The sequence below is a fragment of the Talpa europaea genome (assembly GCF_964194135.1).
Source record: "Talpa europaea genome assembly, chromosome: 4".
Taxonomy (NCBI): domain Eukaryota; kingdom Metazoa; phylum Chordata; class Mammalia; order Eulipotyphla; family Talpidae; genus Talpa; species Talpa europaea.
In genome coordinates this window covers 125,175,007-125,194,515 of record NC_140070.1, presented here as the reverse complement: position 1 = coordinate 125,194,515, position 19,509 = coordinate 125,175,007, and the positions used below count along the sequence as shown (strand labels likewise).

The window sequence follows — 19,509 nt, the reverse complement described above, 5'->3', positions numbered from 1 at the left end:
TTTTGTCTGCAAAATGATGCCAAATACTGCCTCCTTTTAAAATTGTGTATCAAGTTATTTTGTCTTTTAAATTCTTGAACCTTAATTTAAGGTGAATAACCTCTATAGTCTATGATTTTACACAAGCTTTTGAAAAACAGCAAGGAAGCTAACCTTAGAAGGCAGTTACACTTAATCATGATCATCGTAGAACTAGTGCTAATTTTCTTGTTCTAACATTAGCTATTATTTTTTTCTTACATATATATAGCATGGAATTGGGGACCAGGTTTTTAATTGTTTGCTTGTTTTTAAAAAAATATATATAATCATTCATATAGAGTGCATGTTCCATTAATCTCCTATCAATATTTTTTAAAAAGGCCTTCTGCTATTGAATTCTAACTATGAATATATTTGGTGATTAATTCTGTGGTCCCTTGAGGTGATTAAAGAAGTCTATCAATAGAGGAGAAATTTTACACATAACCTTCAGTATTTAAAAACACAATACTGTGACATGCTCCTGTAAATGTGTATTTTGACAAGGCCTGCTTCCACTAAAATGTGTATAAAGTCAGCAGGAAAGTTTTTCAATAATCTAATAATCAGTTATTTCACTTGTCACCTCACATCAAACCATAATTTTCCTACGCCAGTATATAACTTATCAGACTGTAGCCACTATTAATGTATTTCTGTAGCTTGTAAAACATCTAGTTATCACTTTGTCCATTTTAACTTGTTCCTATTAATGATTTATTTTCATTTTCTCTAGGCTATAGACCTGCAGCTAACTGGATTTGATTCATAAGAGAGAAATCTACAGTCAATGGCCACTCTCACCACGTTCCTGCTATGGAAAACAGAATGGTCAATAGGATATGATCTGATAAATAATGATGATTGAAGATACTACTTCAATACATGTGAAATCAATGGGAGTTACTGGCTGCATGAAGAACTTTCTTAGCTTTTCTCTACAAGTTCATCTTTAAGAAATCGGAGGCATATTCTACCATTTTACGTTCTTAAGTGGATACAAATACTTTTGCCTCATTGTAAACAGACAACTAGACAACTAATGTGGGACCATGGCACTGCCCAGATGCATGTGGCCAAGTTATGTTTGGAGAGCAGTGATGGCATGCTTGGTACATGGGGGATTGGGTGCCTCCTTGACTCTCTGTGTATTGGGATGTTTGCTTCAAGCTGCCCATGTGCTCTCACAAAAATTGGATGATGCAGACCCATTGGTGATGACCAATTTTGGCAAGATAAGAGGGATTAAGAAGGAACTGAATAATGAAATTTTGGGACCTGTTATTCAATTTCTTGGGGTTCCATATGCAGCCCCACCAACAGGGGAACATCGTTTTCAGCCTCCAGAACCACCATCTCCCTGGTCAGATATCAGAAATGCCACACAGTTTGCTCCGGTGTGTCCCCAGAATATCATTGATGGCAGATTGCCAGAAGTCATGCTTCCTGTGTGGTTTACTAACAACTTGGATGTGGTTTCATCATATGTACAAGACCAGAGTGAAGACTGCCTGTATTTAAACATATATGTCCCAACTGAGGATGGTGAGTTTACTGCAGGAGAAACAGGGAGATATATTTTTCTATTCTGTTCTAACAATATTAATTCATGTATACTGGTAGCATGCATGGCTTTTCCTGTTGGCATGTAGACATATTTTACATGCGTGCATGACTCTTCTTTTGTTAATGTGTGTTGGTGTATCTGCTCTTATTTTTTCCTGTGCCTACTCATTTTCTTTCCTCCACAGCACGTATACTTAGGTAGAAATGGGTTCTTAATTTCCATTTCCTACCGAATGACTTCTGAGAAGATGCATCAACATTTCTCCATTGCATGTGCAGACTCAAGGAATTGGGGACCTTTCGCACTCAGTAAATGCAGGAGCATATTAAGTTAGATAGTGGTGTTGCATGTTCCGGCGGTCTGTGATGGAGCGCCATGTTATTTTCTAGTCTTCTATTCATTTTTCAGTAAAAAGAATATCCAAGGAATGTGCCAGAAAACCCGGCAAGAAAATATGTAGAAAAGGAGGTATGTATAAAAGTGGAAATAAAAAATGGGGGAAAAACTTGCAGAGGAAGAACAAGATAATCTCCCTAAGGATGATTTGCTGTTGCTGGGAAGTTGAACGGTTAGGTGATTTTTGGAATTTAACGAAGCTGGTCAAGGAATAGAAAGATGGTTAAGGAGTGCTTTAACTGAGTAGATAACATTGACAAAGCTCATTGGTGTTGTCTTATTTTCTGGTGCTGGTAGCATTTACAAGAGTTGAATCTGTGCTTTTGTGTTTGTGTTGAGAGGAAAATATACTTAGACTGTTGTGTTGCCTGTGAGAAACCCAAATGATGCTGCCTTATCATTACTCAACTATTATTTCCAAATTTTTTTTTCTGCAGATGGAGATTTCTGCTCCTTTTAAAACTGATCAGTATAGTCACAAACTTAGTTATTTTTTTAACTTCTTCTGAATACTTTATGAACTTTTTATCATAAGGATAAACTTGCCATACCTATTGGGTAAATAACATTATTAAATGATGGTATGTTTCCCAATCATTTCATTTTCAGTTATTTTTCCGGAAGAGAATGAGATTTTGCAGATTTTTATGCTAAATATTTACAGTCTTAAAAGTGCTTTAACAGTTTTATATTTATGTTAAACAATTTAAAACATAGAGAAGAACATGATTCAGAAGCTACAATTAAATCAACCTTCAAATCATCCTCTAACCAGATTGAGCAAATGTAGACACTGACAGCTGTGAGCTTGCATCTGAATGTAGCTTGTCCACACTCCATTTTATGTAACATCCAGTAAATCACTCATAGGAGAGTGTGATTTTCTATGGCAGTAAATCATCTAAGTGTTATTTTGACCTTTTTCAAAACTTTGTAGAATTTCCAATCTTCATACAGAAGTCATATTAATATTCTAGTACTACACATTCTGTCTCTCTATGCACTTCTTAGTCTCCTGACCGGACCATGTCAGATTCCATTACATCGTTGTGGGGTGGGAGTATATAAACTATTCTGTTTTACTAGGGTTACAGTCTATAGACAAGGCACTTTATAACAAAATTCTGAACTGCAGATAAGAAGTGTTTGCATTAAATTGAGTGTTGTTATATTTTTGTTTTTATTTCTTTTGTCATCTTGGTAGAATGGGATATAACCTTTATTTTTTTATTGATATTATGATTTGGTTTAAAAACATAAGTAAGAAGGTCAATGTGTAGGTAACAAGAGTGTTTGAAGTAACTAAGTAGTATCTTGTTGTTTTTCTCCAAATGAGAATAACTGCAGTAATTTACATGCCTTCAACTAATGTACAATACTGCAGTGGTTATTATTATGCAGCTTATCAAGCATGTGTAATTAGCTAAGTGACTTTCACCTCCTTTAACAAAGATGTTGATTCACAAAGTCATAAATAAACATGCTATTGAAGAATGCATAAATATAATACATAAAATATGTACAATCAAAGAAATGAGAAGGACACCAAAAGTTACGCTCGTAGAGAAAGTGACCTTTCTTCTCACATAACTTCAGAGGGAAATGGACATATTACAAATTTATTTTTCATTGTTCTTTGGATTGTTGGTTCCGTCTGCTTTATGAGAGTGTTGGCATAGAGTTATGTAGGTTGTGCTATTTACTTTGGCAAACTTTGCTCCAATTTATAGTTAGCCCGAGGACAACATCTATAGATATCTGCTTCAGTCTTTTTAATTTACAGTCCAAATCTACTGTGTTTTAACATTAAGCATTTTAAAAAATTATCTTATTTTGGTATTTAATATACCCTATGACTATTAAATACATTCTGTTCATTTAATTGTTATTTGCTTAGTTCCCAAAGTCTAAACATTAAAGAATTTATATATAAAGAATTTATATATATAAATTTACATTTATATATATAAATATATAATTTAAATATAATTTTGTGTAAATTGTTTTTAAACATAAACAAAACTGAAGTTTAGGCCATGACTTTTAAGCATAGCAATAGATTTTGTTTTTCAAAGTTTTTTTTTTCCTTCTATCATCAAGAGTTTATTCTGGTCATTTCAAGAAATCATATTATCCTGATTCTAGAAAATATTAGCAATTTCTCATCCATGCATATGCCAATATATATTACATATGGACTAGGGTCTTCATTGGAATTCCAGAAATTTATGTGGATAAATGATGTTTCAGAAAGTACAGGATTGTGTTGCATTTTATCTAGATGTTAATTCTGCATTGTTAGTATTTAACTTTTTTTCTCTTTTTCTTGGCATCTCTAGGCCAAATATAATGTGCACACTATATTACTTCAAAACTACTTCCTAATTGCCTATTATAAGTCTTGCCCTGTTCAAGGGGCTCAGTAATGAATGAAACAAATAATTCTCTTTACATCGAGCTTACATTCAAATAAGTTTACAAAGAACAGAGCATTTTCTGCACATTAGTCTATATAAAAGGAAGAAAATATTCTCCTGCAAAAGTTACCTCCCCATAATTTTTAAATAAAACATTTATAAAATCTTTCTGTGCTATTGAAAGAAGCATTTTTTTTTATCAATTGGCTGTCTCTCATTTAAAATAGTTCCCAGTTGCATTTTTTAATCTATCTTTTGATATTCCCATGGTAGTTTTAGCTGTATGTTAATTACTCTCTAGATAGTTCTTTAGGGTTTTATCCTTGCAAAATTGAAAGAGCGAAAGCTTAAAATGAGATGACTGTCAACACTTGACCAAATAAGCAGATAAAATGTGATAGAAACTAGAATTTTGATGTGGAGAATAGACATAATTCATCACAAAAACTTTTGGAAAATAGTATGTTGCTATTCTTGGTTCTGAGAGTTAAATATTCTGACCCAGTTTCTGCAACTAGTAAGTGAGAGTCAGATTTCACCTTAGTTCTTGCTTATATTAGACATTTTTCCATGTTATGAAATTATCTCTAGTAGATGATTTCTGTAGCATAGCCTGTAATCTCCCTACTGTCTTTCCTGCATTTCTGCTTTCTTTATTTTGGGTATTCAAATATATTGTGATTTCTTTATTTTTTTTTGTATCAGTTGACAATCTTCTAGAGAGATTTAATGTTCACCTTAATTGAATTGGTTTAAGTTGATATTTGCAACTAAATTTTTGTGAAATACGCTTAGTACATATTCCAATTAATACTTTTAAATAATACACATGTTTTCATATTGTCCAGACCAAGATCCCAACATATTCCTCCCTGATTGAATCAGGTCTGTCTTTAATTTTCTTAAAGTTTCCTTTGTTTGTCTAGGTTACTCTCTTGTGAGATACACCAACAAAGAGTAGATCAAATATTAGGTCAAATATTAAGCAATAAACATGAGAAGGAAAAACAGGGGCCCAGAGAATCCACAAAAAAATTCACTGCTTCATGGATACGCTAGAGTTGTTTTGCTTTGTATTTTTCCAGCATGTTAACTATTATTTGCATAGCTCTTCTGAGATGAATACAGAATTAATTTTTCATTTCTGTGTTGGTGAAAAATTGTTAACTTGGTATTTCATTTGCCCCAATTTTTATTGTACAGAAAATTAGAATCTTTATAGATGACTCTGATACAATTCTTAATTCTCCTTGAACATTTTGTTCCTTATTCTCTTAAGTGTTTTATTTGTATATACTCTGTTTAAATGTCCTCACCTGAGATACTGTTGAATTCATTCCAGAATCTTTCCCACATATTTATGTTTTATTCGGTGTTTTGTTTAAGATAGAGACTGATTTTCCCCCTCATTAAATATGTATAGCAACAACTCATATCACCCACAACATGTTTAAGATTTTATTTATTTATTTATTTTAAAAGACTTATTTATTTATTTATACAAGCATTGGGTACAGTCAGAAGCACAGGAGAGCGAGAGAATTCACCAGAGCCAGAGCGGGGAGCAGAACAGGCAGAAGGACCAAAATACACTGCTGAGGGTGGCAGGAGAGGTCTGCGTGCCATGTGGGACCCTTGCCCTGCAACCAGGGGTCAAACTGGTGCTGCAGAGCAGCTTGGCAACCCAGCGCTCAACTGCTACGCCACCAGGGAGGCCCATGTTTAAGATTTTAAAACAGGATTATATTGCATAATGCTTTTCTTTCTGCATTTCTAGCTGTTTATTCATCTAAAAACATTTTTTGAGTCCTTACTCTATGCTCATTACTGTTCTAGTCCCTCAAGAAACATCAGTAAAAAACAAAATATCCTTGTCTTCCTGGAGATTACAACCTAGTGTATAGAGGTAAATTGTAGACAATAAACACAAAAATAGCTAAATTTAAACATAGCTAAAAATAGATATATAAGAAATAAACAGAGTGTAAGGTTTCAAGAGTGCTGGTGTAGAAGGGAAAGGTTTTTTTTTGTTGTTGTTGTTTGTTTGTTTTTTCAGTTTCTTATAAAAGAGACCAAGGTTTATTTTCTTATAAAAGAGACAGAGCTTTACTTTGCTATTTGTGTTCCAAATCTTTTTTACATCTCACAAAATACAGTCTAATTCTAGGAAAATACACATTTTTAAACTGTTCAGGGAAAGTTGTTTTAAATAAGATAGTGTAGTCCTCTTTCAAAAAATGACCTGAAGGAGTAGAAGTAGATATCTTATCCGGGGAAAGAGCAAAATAAAGGCACAAAATGAAGTTGTAAATCTGTCTTGTGTATTAAAGAATATATCATAGTTGGAAAGGAGAGAAAGAGGCGACACTGAGATTCAAAATAATCTGCCTTGATAATAAAAAGATAATTCAAATGATATATTAAAAATAGACTTTAGGAGAGTACAAAGTAACCTGGATAGTAAATAAGAGACTACTGGAGTTCTGACAAAGTCTGAGGATGCTCCAGGCTCAGGACAGGCTAGTAACAGTAGAAGTGATATATTTTCAGTTTGAGATGACATTTCTAGATAAATTTGTTGTGAGGTATGAAAGAAAATGAGAGAACTGAGAAGACACTTAGATTTTTGGTCTGATGGTCTAAAAGAATACAATTGCCATGCCTCAATATAGAAAAAATGAATTAGAGTGGTTTAGGAAGAGACACAGTGGAGAAATGGTGTTTAGTTTCAGACATGCTAAATTTGAGGTGATTCTTAGATACTTGAGTGTAGATATCAAGAAACCACCTCAAAGTTTAGGAGAGAGGTCTAGGGAGACATATAAATTTGGACATCATTTTAATACAGAAGTTAAAGAATTAAAGTTAAAGAGTTAAAGTAATGAGATGGAGTGAGAATGAAAGGAAAAGAATGAAAATAAAGTAAAGGAAAAGATACCAAAGGCTAATCCATGGGGAGATTCCACCATTAAGGGGTCTGGGAGAAAAGATGGACAGACAATAGAGACTAAGAAAGTGTTACATGTGATTTGGGAAGTAAACCAAGATTTCTTTTTTTCTTTTTTTTTTCTTAGTCTTGGTAGCTAAATAAAGAAAATGCATCAAATTAGACACTGTTCAGCTCTGCCAAATGAAATTTTGTGAGGTGGTATCAGCAACACACTGGAGTGAATCTAAGAGAGAGTGGAAAAAGACTTGGAGTTACTGGGTACAAATAACTATTTTAAGGAGTTTTGCTGTAAAGGGCAGAAGAAGGAAAAATGGAATGTAAAGACAATAGCAGTGATTTTTGTTGCTTTAGGTTAAGATCAGAGAAATAGAAGTATCTTTATATAGTAGAAAGGTAACAATGAAAAATGTTGGAGAAAGATGTTGGATTGTTAGTATTATATTGTTATGGAAAAGTGAGATCTAGCACACAGTTGAAGATTTTGAATTAAAAAAAGGAGAATGCAGATAATTTAAAACAACATGTAGCTGGGCAGACTATGTTGAGTACATGGGTAGAAAAGTAATGGGGCTATCTATATTTATATGACTTTATTTGATGTGCATTGCTAAGGGAAGTGAAGATAGAATTAACATTGATGAGTTCTTAATATGTACTAAATAAACTTTTGCTATATTAATTTATTTAACATTTCAGTAGTTCTGTGAGTTTTTATGCCTATTTTACAAATGTAGAAATGGAGGTTCAAAGGGGTTAAGAATCTTCCCAAAGATACATAATTTGTTGATGACCAGCTTTATTTCTTTTGAAGTGACTATTTTAGAACAGAGGAAATAAAACAAAAAAATATACCAGCAACAACAATCCTGTTTATATGGGATCTCAGATGAAATAGAAAATGAAATTGGTGGCAATGTGCTTGTGAAAAATCACTACATAGTTGAATCATCACAACATCTGGTTCATTTGGTCTTTCAAGATGAATGGGATACCCAGACTGAACTGCAGATTTGGTTTCAATTTTGAATTTGTAGCCTTGGACAGATGTGGCAAAGTCTACTCAAAGCTTAACAGTTTAAGTTGAAACTCTGAAATGAAGTAAATCTAAAGAATTGTAAAGCTTTAAAAGAACAACATCAATTGTTCCATTGTTTACTGACAGGCAGATAGAGTCTCCTGAAACTGATGATTAAAAGACCATTATAGTTGTCCAACTCAATTTTTCCAGAGAATAAATACTTTTTTTCTTATAGAAACTGGAGTTGAAGTTGAAAACTTAATGCCACTAGCAATAAGAGTTATGCCCCAAAATAAATCCTTTGTAGAAACAGCTTTCCTTTTACTCTCCAATGTAATAATGTATTTTCTTTATGTATTGTTTTCCCATTTGGGATATTCTACTAATTTAATGAATACTATGTGTTCTTTGTTTTTATTCACTTCTATATTAGTTAATGTTACAGATCATCATTTTACTTCTATTATTTGTCCTATATATATTCTTCTCCTTCCCTCCATTGTGTTTGCACTAAAGTAATTTAAGGCACAAACTTCAGAAATCACACCAGTATATAAATTTGCTATTAACAATCACATAAACATTCTGAATTTAATAACCATAAATTTGAGGCTCCATGTGGAAATATAATTTCTCATCATAAATTTTCACGTATTCCTTCACATAGCACTTTATGTAATACGTCCTATATTAATTTTCTAGGACTGCCGTAACAAATTGCTGGAAACTGTGTGACTTAAAGTAACAGAGATTTGTTCTTCACAATTCTGGTGCTCAGAATTCCAAAATCATGATGTTAACAGGATTGGCTCCCTCTGCAGGTTCTGAAAGGCTATGTCTTTGCCTCTATCCTGGTTCCTGGTTGCTGCTCATGGTCCTTGGCTTTCCTTGAGTCACTGCCTATTATCTGTAATGTTAACTAATCTAGAAGTAAATTAAAACAAAGAATACAGAGTATTTATTAAGTTAGTAAATTGAGCATCACTCCATGCTCTACCTTTGTTGTGATATAGCTTTCATCCTTGTGTTACCAAGGTCTCTGTGTCTTCTCATGACCTTCTTGTAAGGATACTAGTCATTGAATTTATGATTGACCTTAGACCATTATGATAACATTTTAATTATATACATTTGAAAAACGCCCATTTCCAAATAAAGGTCATTCCAAATAAAGCTCAACTCTTTGTGAGGATTGTCTTAACAAGGTATCACAGGCTGCATATTTTAAATAGCATAAAATGTTTGTCTTAGAGTTGGGGAGGTTAGAAATCTGAAATCAAGTGATCTTCTCCCTGTCTCTCTCTCTCTCTCTCTCTCTCTCTCTCTCTCTTTTTTAAGATTTATTTATTTATCCATACAAGAACTGTAGTACAGGCCAGAGTTGTGGGGGGTGAGAGGATTTACCAGAAACAGAGTGGGGAATAGAACAGGAAGATTGATTGAAATACACTGCTGCGGGGAGCAGTGGGCAAGACAGAGGAGAGGTCTGCTGCGCCGTGTGGGTAGCTCCCTGGCTGGTGATCGAGCTCTTGCTGCAGTAGCTGCGGCTAGCTTCATATGTTGCTTCTTAACACCTTGTGCCACCAGGGAGGCCCTCCCTGTGTCTCTTTGCAAAGCGTTACCCCTATGTGTATATCTGTATGCAAGTTACTGCCTTCTTATTAGAACACCCATCATATTGGATTAGGGTCCACCCTAATAAACCTCATCTTAACTAATTATATGTGTAGAGACCCTGTTTTTCAATGAGTTCACGTTCTGAGATACTCAGGGTTAAGACCTCAGCATATGAATTTGGGACAACAATTTAATCCAAATGTCACATTTTGAGGTCCTGATTCCTGAGGTCTATGAAGTGCATTTCTGCTTTCTTCAAGCTGAATCCCCATGAAAATCTCAACATTGGTACAAAATCATTGCTTAGTGGGGTTAAATTACTTACCCAAAGTCAATGACTGATAGGTGGAAATATGGGGCACCCTTTCAAACAAAACTGAAAATTTCATGTGAGATCCCTCCAAGAGATGTGGATTCTCTCTGCTCTCCTAAGATGTTTCTTCAAATTGTTTTTTAAGTATGTTTCTGTCAAGATTGGGTCCTATGCATTACTTTAGATACTTTTACATATGCAAGTGTTGACTCTGTGTAGACAAAAATGCTTCAGATTTTTTTTTAAATTTCCCTAAACTTTAAACATCTTATCCAGATGTCTTGTTTCTTTTTTTTTTTTAAGATTTATTTATTTATTTATACTAGCAGTGAGTACAGTCAGAAGTGCGGGAGGGTGAGAGAATTCACCAGAGCCAGAGCGGGGAGCAGAACAGGCAGAAGGACCGAAGTACACTGCTGAGGGGAGCAGCGGGTGGCAGAAGAGGTCTGGGCACCATGTGGGACCCTCCTCTGGTGGCCGGGGAGCAGCCGGGGATCGAACCGGCGCTGCAGAGGCTGCGGGCAGCTTCGCAACCCAGCGCTCAACCGCTGCGCCACTGGGGGGGGCCTCAGATGTGTTGTTAAATGAAAACATGGTTACAGTTAAAATTCTGCCAATTAAAAAATTTAATAGCATTGGTTTTCAATGCTACATTTTTTATATTTAGGCAACTGGACAAAGTTCTTTTTTAAAGTAATTTTTAATCTAAGACCTGTTCCTTTGTTTACTGCAATTCTGTTCATTTGTTATCTATGTAATAATAGCATTAGAGCAATTTAATTATAGCCCATAATTTTCATTACAGCGTGCGAAATTTGAAAAAAAAATTAGTTTTAAACAATGGCAAAAGGAATTTTAATAAAAAAGAGCTGGAGTCACTGCAGTCATAATTACATTTTTCAAAAACAGAAAATTTGACCAATCAACAATACTCTCAAATTTCTGTTCCTTCTTTCAAGATTGAAGAAAAACTTCTATCTCCCCTTCATCCCTTTTTTTAAGGCAAAGACTTCTGGAGTAGATATGATGGAAAAAATTGACCTAATGTCTCCTAGTCTTGTGAGGATGATACAGAAACACCTTATCTCTCTCTATTCTCTTTCTCTGAAAAAGAAAACCAAAAAACAAAAAAAAAAGTTTCCTCCAAAAGCTTCAGGACTTCTCTTGTAGAATCTTCCTTCCAAGTTCCTTGAAGTGGAAGTGGAAGGGGGATAGGAGGAGGGTGAGGTGTGAGCAGTACAGGTGTGAAACCAGGAAAAATGTCACTAGGCCAAGTAGAAAAGAAACGTGTGTAATTAGTGCTTTTCCCAGGAGAGAAAGAGGGAGTCCTGGAAAGAATTATTAGGAACATGTGTGCTTCTACTCTTTAAATCCTGGGCCCCTTGGGAATAGACATGTCACCTCGGGAGATCTCTGGAAAGAGGAATGCCTCTAGCTAGTACTGACTCTCCATTTCTGCCAGGTGCCATTACCAGCTTTCTTTGCTTATCATCTTTCCAGGTAGTCAGTAGGCCAGGCCTCCATTTGCAGCTCTAAGCTTTCATCAGAAAGACTTGAAATGTCTCTAGCACAGTAATTTCAAGTAAGGTCGGTCCTGAGGATTCTGAACTAAGGCACTGGTGTTTTTGACTAATACAGCAGTGTTTTTCTTTCTTTTTTTCCTTCTTCATGTATTTTTCTTTTGATGTTGATGTTCTTTTCTGTTCCTCTGTTCCTCTGTTTCTCTCTCTCTCTCTCTCTCTGTGTTTCTCCCCCTCTCTGTATCTCTCTCTGTTCTCTCTCTCTCTGTTTCTCTCTCTCTCTCTCTCTCTCTCTGTTCCTCTCTGTCTCTGTCTCTGCCTCTGTCTCTGTCTCTGTCTCTCTCTCATTTGGAGCTTGCTCTGGGTAAAGCCTTATCCAGCACTAGTACAGGCTCAGACAACAGGGCATTTTCTTTGTCCTCAGGGAACTTACATTGCAGTGATAGCCTGACTGTCAGTAACAAGAAACAGGACATTTTTGTTGGTGGCCATGTCACTATTACCAAGTAAATATAAGCCTGATTTGTATTTAAGTCTCCAAACAAAATGAGAGAATGACTGTTTCTGTGGGAAGGAAAAAGGTAATGATGCTGTTATTTGGCACTGTTTTCCCTATAATGAAACATTTAATTAAATCTTTAAATGTGTATGGAACACAAACTATGCGCATCAGAATAAAACACATCAGGCATGACCAAAACTGTAATTATATGAGCCCTGGTGCCTGGGCCCACCTTAGTTGCTCTGCCAAGAAGCAATGGTTTCAAACTTTCTACCCATCTGTTGAAAAGAGAGAGAGAGGGAGAGAGAAGAAAAGCTATGCTGTACCTATACAAATTTCCTTCAAGTTTGGGAATGCTTCCACTAGTGAATCAACAGCTGCTGAGTTACTGGGCTACAGGCTGTTTCTTCCACAGATAAAATTAACAGCTGCCTCTCTGGAGTTCTTTCACACTTTGAGTTTACTTTGTGCCCCTGTGGTAGTCCCCAGAGATACAGAGACTACAGGTCATTAAAGAGCTCCCTCAAAAAAGCTCACTATCTTGTGGGGGTGGCAGATAGAGAAAAAGAAAATAATAATGTTAGTGCCCTGAGGGAGGAAGCAAGGGGCATTGTGGGAACACAGGAGACGTGTGTATGGTTTAGAGATGCTTTGTGATAGAAGGTTACCCCTGTGTGAACTCAGGAATGGATATTGTAATTCCTTGACAACTTTAAAAGCTAATGTGGTCTGTGGGGCCATTTGATTGAGTAACTTCAGATTAAAATATCTTAACTGCTATTTAAAATAAATACTTCTTTGCTTGTTCTGTGTGTTTGTGTGTGTGTGTGTGTGTTTGTCTCACTGTGTGTGTATATTGGCGCACACAGACATCTGCATGTGTCTTCCTCTTATGCCCAGAATAGTTGTATACTGTTCCTGATCTTAGACTTTAGAAAAACTACTGCACTCCACTTCTGAGGTGACGAATCGGATCTGTCATAGGTTTGAGATATGGTAACTTAATTATATAATTTCAGATTGATAGAGTTAAAGATTTTTATTTTATGTTCTGAATACCTGAGAGTGCTAAAGCAGCTTCCAGGTGAGTGTGGTGTTTGCTGATTGTGAAACTCTAGTCGATGTTCTGGGTGCCAACCCTCTCTTTTCATGGGCCTGCATCATCGCTTACTCTGATGCGCTGGACTCTGGGACATTTTCCTTCCACTTCAGTGCACCCCTCCCTCCTTATCCGCTTCCCTCACCTAAACCAGAGTTTCCATCACGGATCTTCCTGTTGCCTTTGCTGCTCCTATACTCCACTTTACACACAACAGTCAGTGTGATCTTAGAGTCTGAAATCAGGTGAGATCACCTTTTTATTAATTCCATCAATGATCTCCTGCTGCTTTTAGAATAAATGCAGGACTCACAACCGTGGTTTACATGCTCCTACGTGATGACTCTTTCCCACTTCTGTATCTCCTTCCACATATTTTCCTCTTGTTCCTCACATTCTAGCTTTGCAGATCTCCTTTTGGTTATAAGAGTGGCTACTCTATCTCCCTCAAGACCTTTACATTTGCTGTTCGTTTGACATTAAATATATAATGTCTGTCTCTTTCCAATCTCAGTCATATTTCAAGTCTTAGCAAAATGCCATCTTGTCAAAGCAGCCTTTGTTAAGCACTGTTTTAATATAACCTTACCTCACCCTCTTCTTCCAGTTACTTTTTTTATTATTTAATTTTATTTTTTAATTGAAGTAACTTTGCATTTTAACATTATATAAATTTCAGGCATGTATCACTGAGAATCAACATGTGCATCTACTACATTAACATCTTTTACATCCCCTTGGTTATTTCCTTCTTTACATTTTTATCTCTATATGAAATTATCTTGTTCATTTATGTGCTTATGTGTTTACTCTCTGTCTGTCCCCAAAGAACATTTCTTCACTGCTGTATCCCCAGTACTCACAAGGGATTCAATAAATATTCCCTGAAAACATAAACAGCGTTAAGAAACAATGTACTTTGTTGAAGAAAGCCTTCATCACCTAGCATCTGCATTTTTTTTTTTTGAGTAATACTACACCTGCTATCATTCCTCACCAGACACAGCAAGTAAGAATATATTATATTCCTCTCTGCTCTGCAGAAACTATTTGTTTATGGCTCCCCAAATGAAGAAAATTTTAAAACCAACATCAGAGTCCTTAACTAAGAAATAGCAGTGTTCAGTGGCTCAGTGGCTGACAGATATAACCTGGACTCTGTTGCTGGGGCCCTCGGGGCCGAGTGGCTGCCAAGGCGCTTGGCTCTCTGCCTGTGCACGTTACTGCCAGCCTTATTGCCTCTGCTCTGAATTTATATTTTAATACAGGACGCCAACAACACATTTGTGTAATAGGAGCACAGAGAATGATTTTCCTTTTCCAGGCCAGAAGGTTCATTTTCCCTTCCCACCTTCTAATTTAATTTCCTTTTCCCCTTACCTAACTCTGCCTTCCCTCCCATGACAAATATATCTTTGCTTGTAATTATTTTATTTCCTTTGTCCTTGATCTACCATCTAACTCGGTGATATGAATTCTTGTCACTGTTTTTGCTAAGGCATTTCATTTAGGGTTACTAGAGATGTAGAACATAAGTACTAGATGATCTGAGGAGAGTCCTAATTGGATTTGCTTAAGAGATTTTTCTACATAGCATTCTCAATAGATTTTTCTACATAACTCCTTCAGTGGCCTGTTCTGGCGATCTCCTTCCTTACAATTTAGCTTTTACTTGGCTCATATCACCATTGACATGTACATACATCCTGAGAATTACTTGCTCTTTTCTTCTTGTATTAGATATTACTAACTACCAGCTTTCACAGGAAAAGCCAGAAATCACCTTATATAGTGGGGCAACCAAAGAGCGAGACCTTATTATATGTATAGCACTATATAAGAGTTTTTGGAAAATGTTTGGTGCGCAATAGATGATTGATAAATGAAGGCATATTTGGAGTATGACAGATAATGAGCAGTTTAGATTACAGAGATAAATGAAGAGGCCAGTTCTTTTTTATGTCAATGTTGGAAACAGGATTCTGGACAGCCTGGAATGAAGACACATAGTAAGAGGTTACAGATCTACAATCCCTCAATCAGTTTTGATAGACTAATCTGGCAGTAAGTTAGACTAAATCTGTGTCTCAGACTATATTGCAGAGCCAAGGGAATAAAAGGTGTTGCATTCCTAGCAGGACTGGCTTCATGGGCAGGCAGTCTGTACAATCAAACTGATCCTTGTGTTCGGAACAACTCCACAATTAATTAAATGCTTTACTATCACCATCTTGAACTTCTTCACAATTTTTAGACAAATTTTTCACTTTCTCAATTGGTACTGAACCCCACAAATTATGCAGCCAGTCCTTCTTTCTGGCTTTGCTGGCATTGTCCCCCTGTTGCATACCCATAGATGCTCATATAATGCTGAGAGATAGTACAATAGAAACCCTCTGTATATTTTGGAAAATTTGATTAAAAGTCTCAAATGAAAACACTGAACATCTGTGTTTGTATCCTTATAGTTCCCTGCACATCTAAGGGGAACAATGAGCAAGAGGCATGTTGTTACTTGGGGGAAAAGAAAAGGACTGTTTTTACTCTTATTCCTATTTTTATGCATTTGTTCATTCTGTTATCAAACCATTATTAAGAGTTCAATATGCTAGCAACTGTGCTAGACACAGAGGATAAAAAAAGCTAGACATTGTATGTACCCAGAAGGAACAATCAAAATAGAGGTAATACAAATAGTTACTACAATAGGTACCACTGGTACAGTCCTTTTCATTGACCAGGCATTGTTTTAAGTGTTATATATGCTAAATTAATTCTCACAAAAGCCCTATCAAACTGTTACTATTAGTATCTGTTTTTTTTTTTTTTTTTACTTGTGAGAAATGTGAAGCACAGATAGGTTATATAAACTGTACAAGGATGCCCATCTAGAAAAAGAGGGAACCAGGACTTGAAGCCAAACAGTTTTACTTTGACTGTGCCCTTAGCCTGCAAGAGTATCAAGTGTTAGAGGTGCTGGAGGAGTAAATAAAGACTGTGCATGGTAGAATGCTGTCAAGAGAAGGGAACCATCACTCCTGTCTTGGATGGGAGCTGGTAAATGGTTTCAGTGTAAAAAACATGTTTGAAATGGGCACTGACATAGGAGGAAAGGTCCCATCTACCATGGAAGAGGATTTATGAAGAGGGATGGATGGGTGGAGAGTATGGCCAGGTGTAGACGACACCATGTCATCAGACTGTGTGCCAGACAGGAGCCTGAAGTCTGGGGTGCCTACCAGGTCTCTGTGTCTGAGGAGCGTGCTGGTTTTTTTAGTTTATAACAAGTCATTAAAATTTTTACTCAAAGATAAACACTTTAGAGTAGTCTCTCTAATAGTACATTGTTCAGTGAAGGATAAATAACTGGAGATTAGTAGCAGATCATAGCTATTCTGTGTCAGTGATCACACTGAACAAATTTTAATCTCCTACATGACGTTAAATGTAAGGCAAGTGTGTGTGTGTGTTATCCATATATTATTTGCAAGAGCCTATCACATATATGTACATATAATTTCAGTAACTCATCTTTTAAAAATAGAATGTGAGAAAGAGACAAAAATGTTAGGACAAGAGAGAAATTGTGAAAATAAGAAAGAGGAAAGAGTCATAACTCTGTAACCTACCCTTGGTTGGGGTAAGCTTGAAAATGAAAAGAATGACATGCATAGACAGCAAATCACAAGCTGTCAACTGGAAAGAAGGCAAAATCATTTAGTTAAATGTAAATTTCTAAAAGAACAGACATGTGCATAATTTATGTAGATTTGTATTAATGAGTAGACAAATGAACAAATTTTTCAGAACACTTGTAACTCGGAAAATACATGTTGATCTTATTAAACACATATCTGTTGTTTGTTGTTGCTGAGGCAATGTTGGTTTGCATAGATGTTTGTATTTTGTGAATATAGAGTCCTCCTATCCCCTTCAAGTATTATTGACATAGTGAATACACCACCAAAGTACCCATCATCCACCATATTAATCCTTACTCTCTTGTCAACATGTATTTTTTTGGGCATCTACTTTGCACCACACTTCATACTAGGTAGTGAATACAAATTTAGACTGTGCAAATTGGTAGTAAACACAAATATACCTTCACATGTTGAACTCAGATACTTAAAATCTAGTATGAAGGCAAATTCTAAAAAAATCAAAGACATATACTGCAAGATAAGAGAGGTCATTAGGATATGAAATGTTGTAAATTTTTATAACAATGCAAGAGCTGATCAATTTTGGTGTGAATCAGAAAAGTAGGTAATACCTTGGATCAGCCTTGAAGGATTAGTAGGCTTCTAACAGAAAGAGATGGTAGAATCTTTGTTCATCAGAAGGATAGTTAAAACAATGTGTGAAGATTGGGGACAGTAATATCCAGTTACTTGGATCTGGAGAAAATATTTAATTGTGATGAAATATTGGTTACACTAAAATATTTGATAGCCTATAAGTCCAAGATAACTGGCTATACTGTCAGCTAGTATTTATTAATGATTTTGGTTAAAGGGATTTTGATATCAAGAAGTGTATTTTTAGAAAAGAGCACTGAATAAGAAAGGTAAAGAATGAATTAAATTACAGGAAAGGAGACTAGATTGGAAATTATGACCTTATAGTTCTTATGAAAAGTGGTTGACAGTGAAAATAAAAGCATGATGAATTTCAGCGACATTTCAAAGGAGAAATTAGCAGAATTGAAAATTGACATGTGACAGTGAATGGTGAGCCAGGAAGCACTAGCAAGGTTGACAGCAGCTTGGAGATTGTATGGCCCAGAGAAAGGTGATGTTATTACTAAATTGTATTTCCAGATCTACTCCAGGAATAGATGAGCCTGTGAGATTTTTAGCAAAGTTGATCACAGGAATGAGTTTGCCATCCTTTTCTTTATTATTATCAATATGAAGGTATAAGAAAAGCTATTTTTACTTTTAGTGTGTTCAAATAATGTATTAACCTCATCAATGCAAAGAAATGCTCTGAAAAATCCAATATTCATTTAGTATTAAAGAGGGAGAAGCAGATGATGTATCTTCTGCAATAACATTTCTCTATTAATATCATTTCTGAGCCATGTATAGCTCTAGATTTCCAAAAGAGAAATGAATAGGGTACATAATACTTGTCTCAGAGAAAGGCTACCAACTGCCATAGACTTTGTGAAGACTGTGTGAGTATAATTCGCTTTGACAAGCCAAGATTGAGCAATGTATGTAAGACTAACTGCACCAACTCCACCTGTTTCTCCAGCTATTTAACTGTTCATGTCAAGTGCTGTGCTTATTTGAATGGAAGTGGAATGGACCCAAAGAACTTGAAAGCAGCAAAGCTGCATATCTTGCTGTGAGAAGTACAAATGGGACTGGTAAGATTTTTCCCTGAGACTCATATATATAATACCTAGATCATTAAAACCATATAAGCCTCAGAGAAAGATTGAGAAGACAGAATGTGGGACATGAAGTAGAAAATTATCTCAAGCAATGGCAGAAACATCTGGTGATATCAGAACATGATAGAGTGTCCAAATTGCTTTTTGATGTTGACCTGTTTAAAAGAGAAGTGAACCTTCTTTATGTGGATGGGGAGGAAGAGAAGGAAGTTTCAGAGTCATTTTGAGATTTTAGGAAAATGAAAGTTCACATTTGTCAAGTAATCATGGTGATCATTTTTTGTAATATGATTCAAATAGAAAAATGTCATATTTGGAGGGACTTTATGAAAAAAAAAAAGAGAACAGTTACCAACCCAATTAGCAAACATAGTCAATTGCCATATTTCTTGCCCATAACAGATGCATGTTATGCATGCTCCTTTAGAGGAGCTGCATGTCTCCTTCCAGATCATTGAACAAATTACTTCTTCAGTGCACTAATTATACTGAAAGAGTTAAAAGATTTTCTAAATGCATTCAATGCCCAAGAGATTATTGGGTCCCAGGGAAACTCAACTGAGTGAAGAACGCGGCTATGACTTTCTGAAAACACAAATGCCAGAATCCTGTACAATCACTAATTTATAGCAACCTATGGTATTTGTTCCTGTAATGCTTACCATGTCCATGTTGGTAACCTGCC

General features: G+C 35.7%; 1 protein-coding gene across 4 annotated transcripts in view; it reads left to right on the top strand.

Moving 5' to 3' along the window:
- Positions 1 to 1,073: 1,073 nt before the first annotated feature.
- Positions 1,074 to 19,509, top strand: part of NLGN1 (neuroligin 1) — a gene marked incomplete at both ends in the record, with an annotated part of 650,884 nt that continues 632,448 nt past the window's right edge. For 3 of the 4 annotated variants that reach the window (XM_084231590.1, XM_084231589.1, XM_084231587.1), the window contains one exon: positions 1,074 to 1,566. In XM_084231590.1, the coding sequence (XP_084087716.1) occupies positions 1,074 to 1,566 (493 nt within the window). Of the gene's footprint in view, positions 1,567 to 1,996; positions 2,057 to 19,509 lie in introns of all 4 variants that reach the window. The other variant, XM_084231588.1, reaches the window with a different exon arrangement.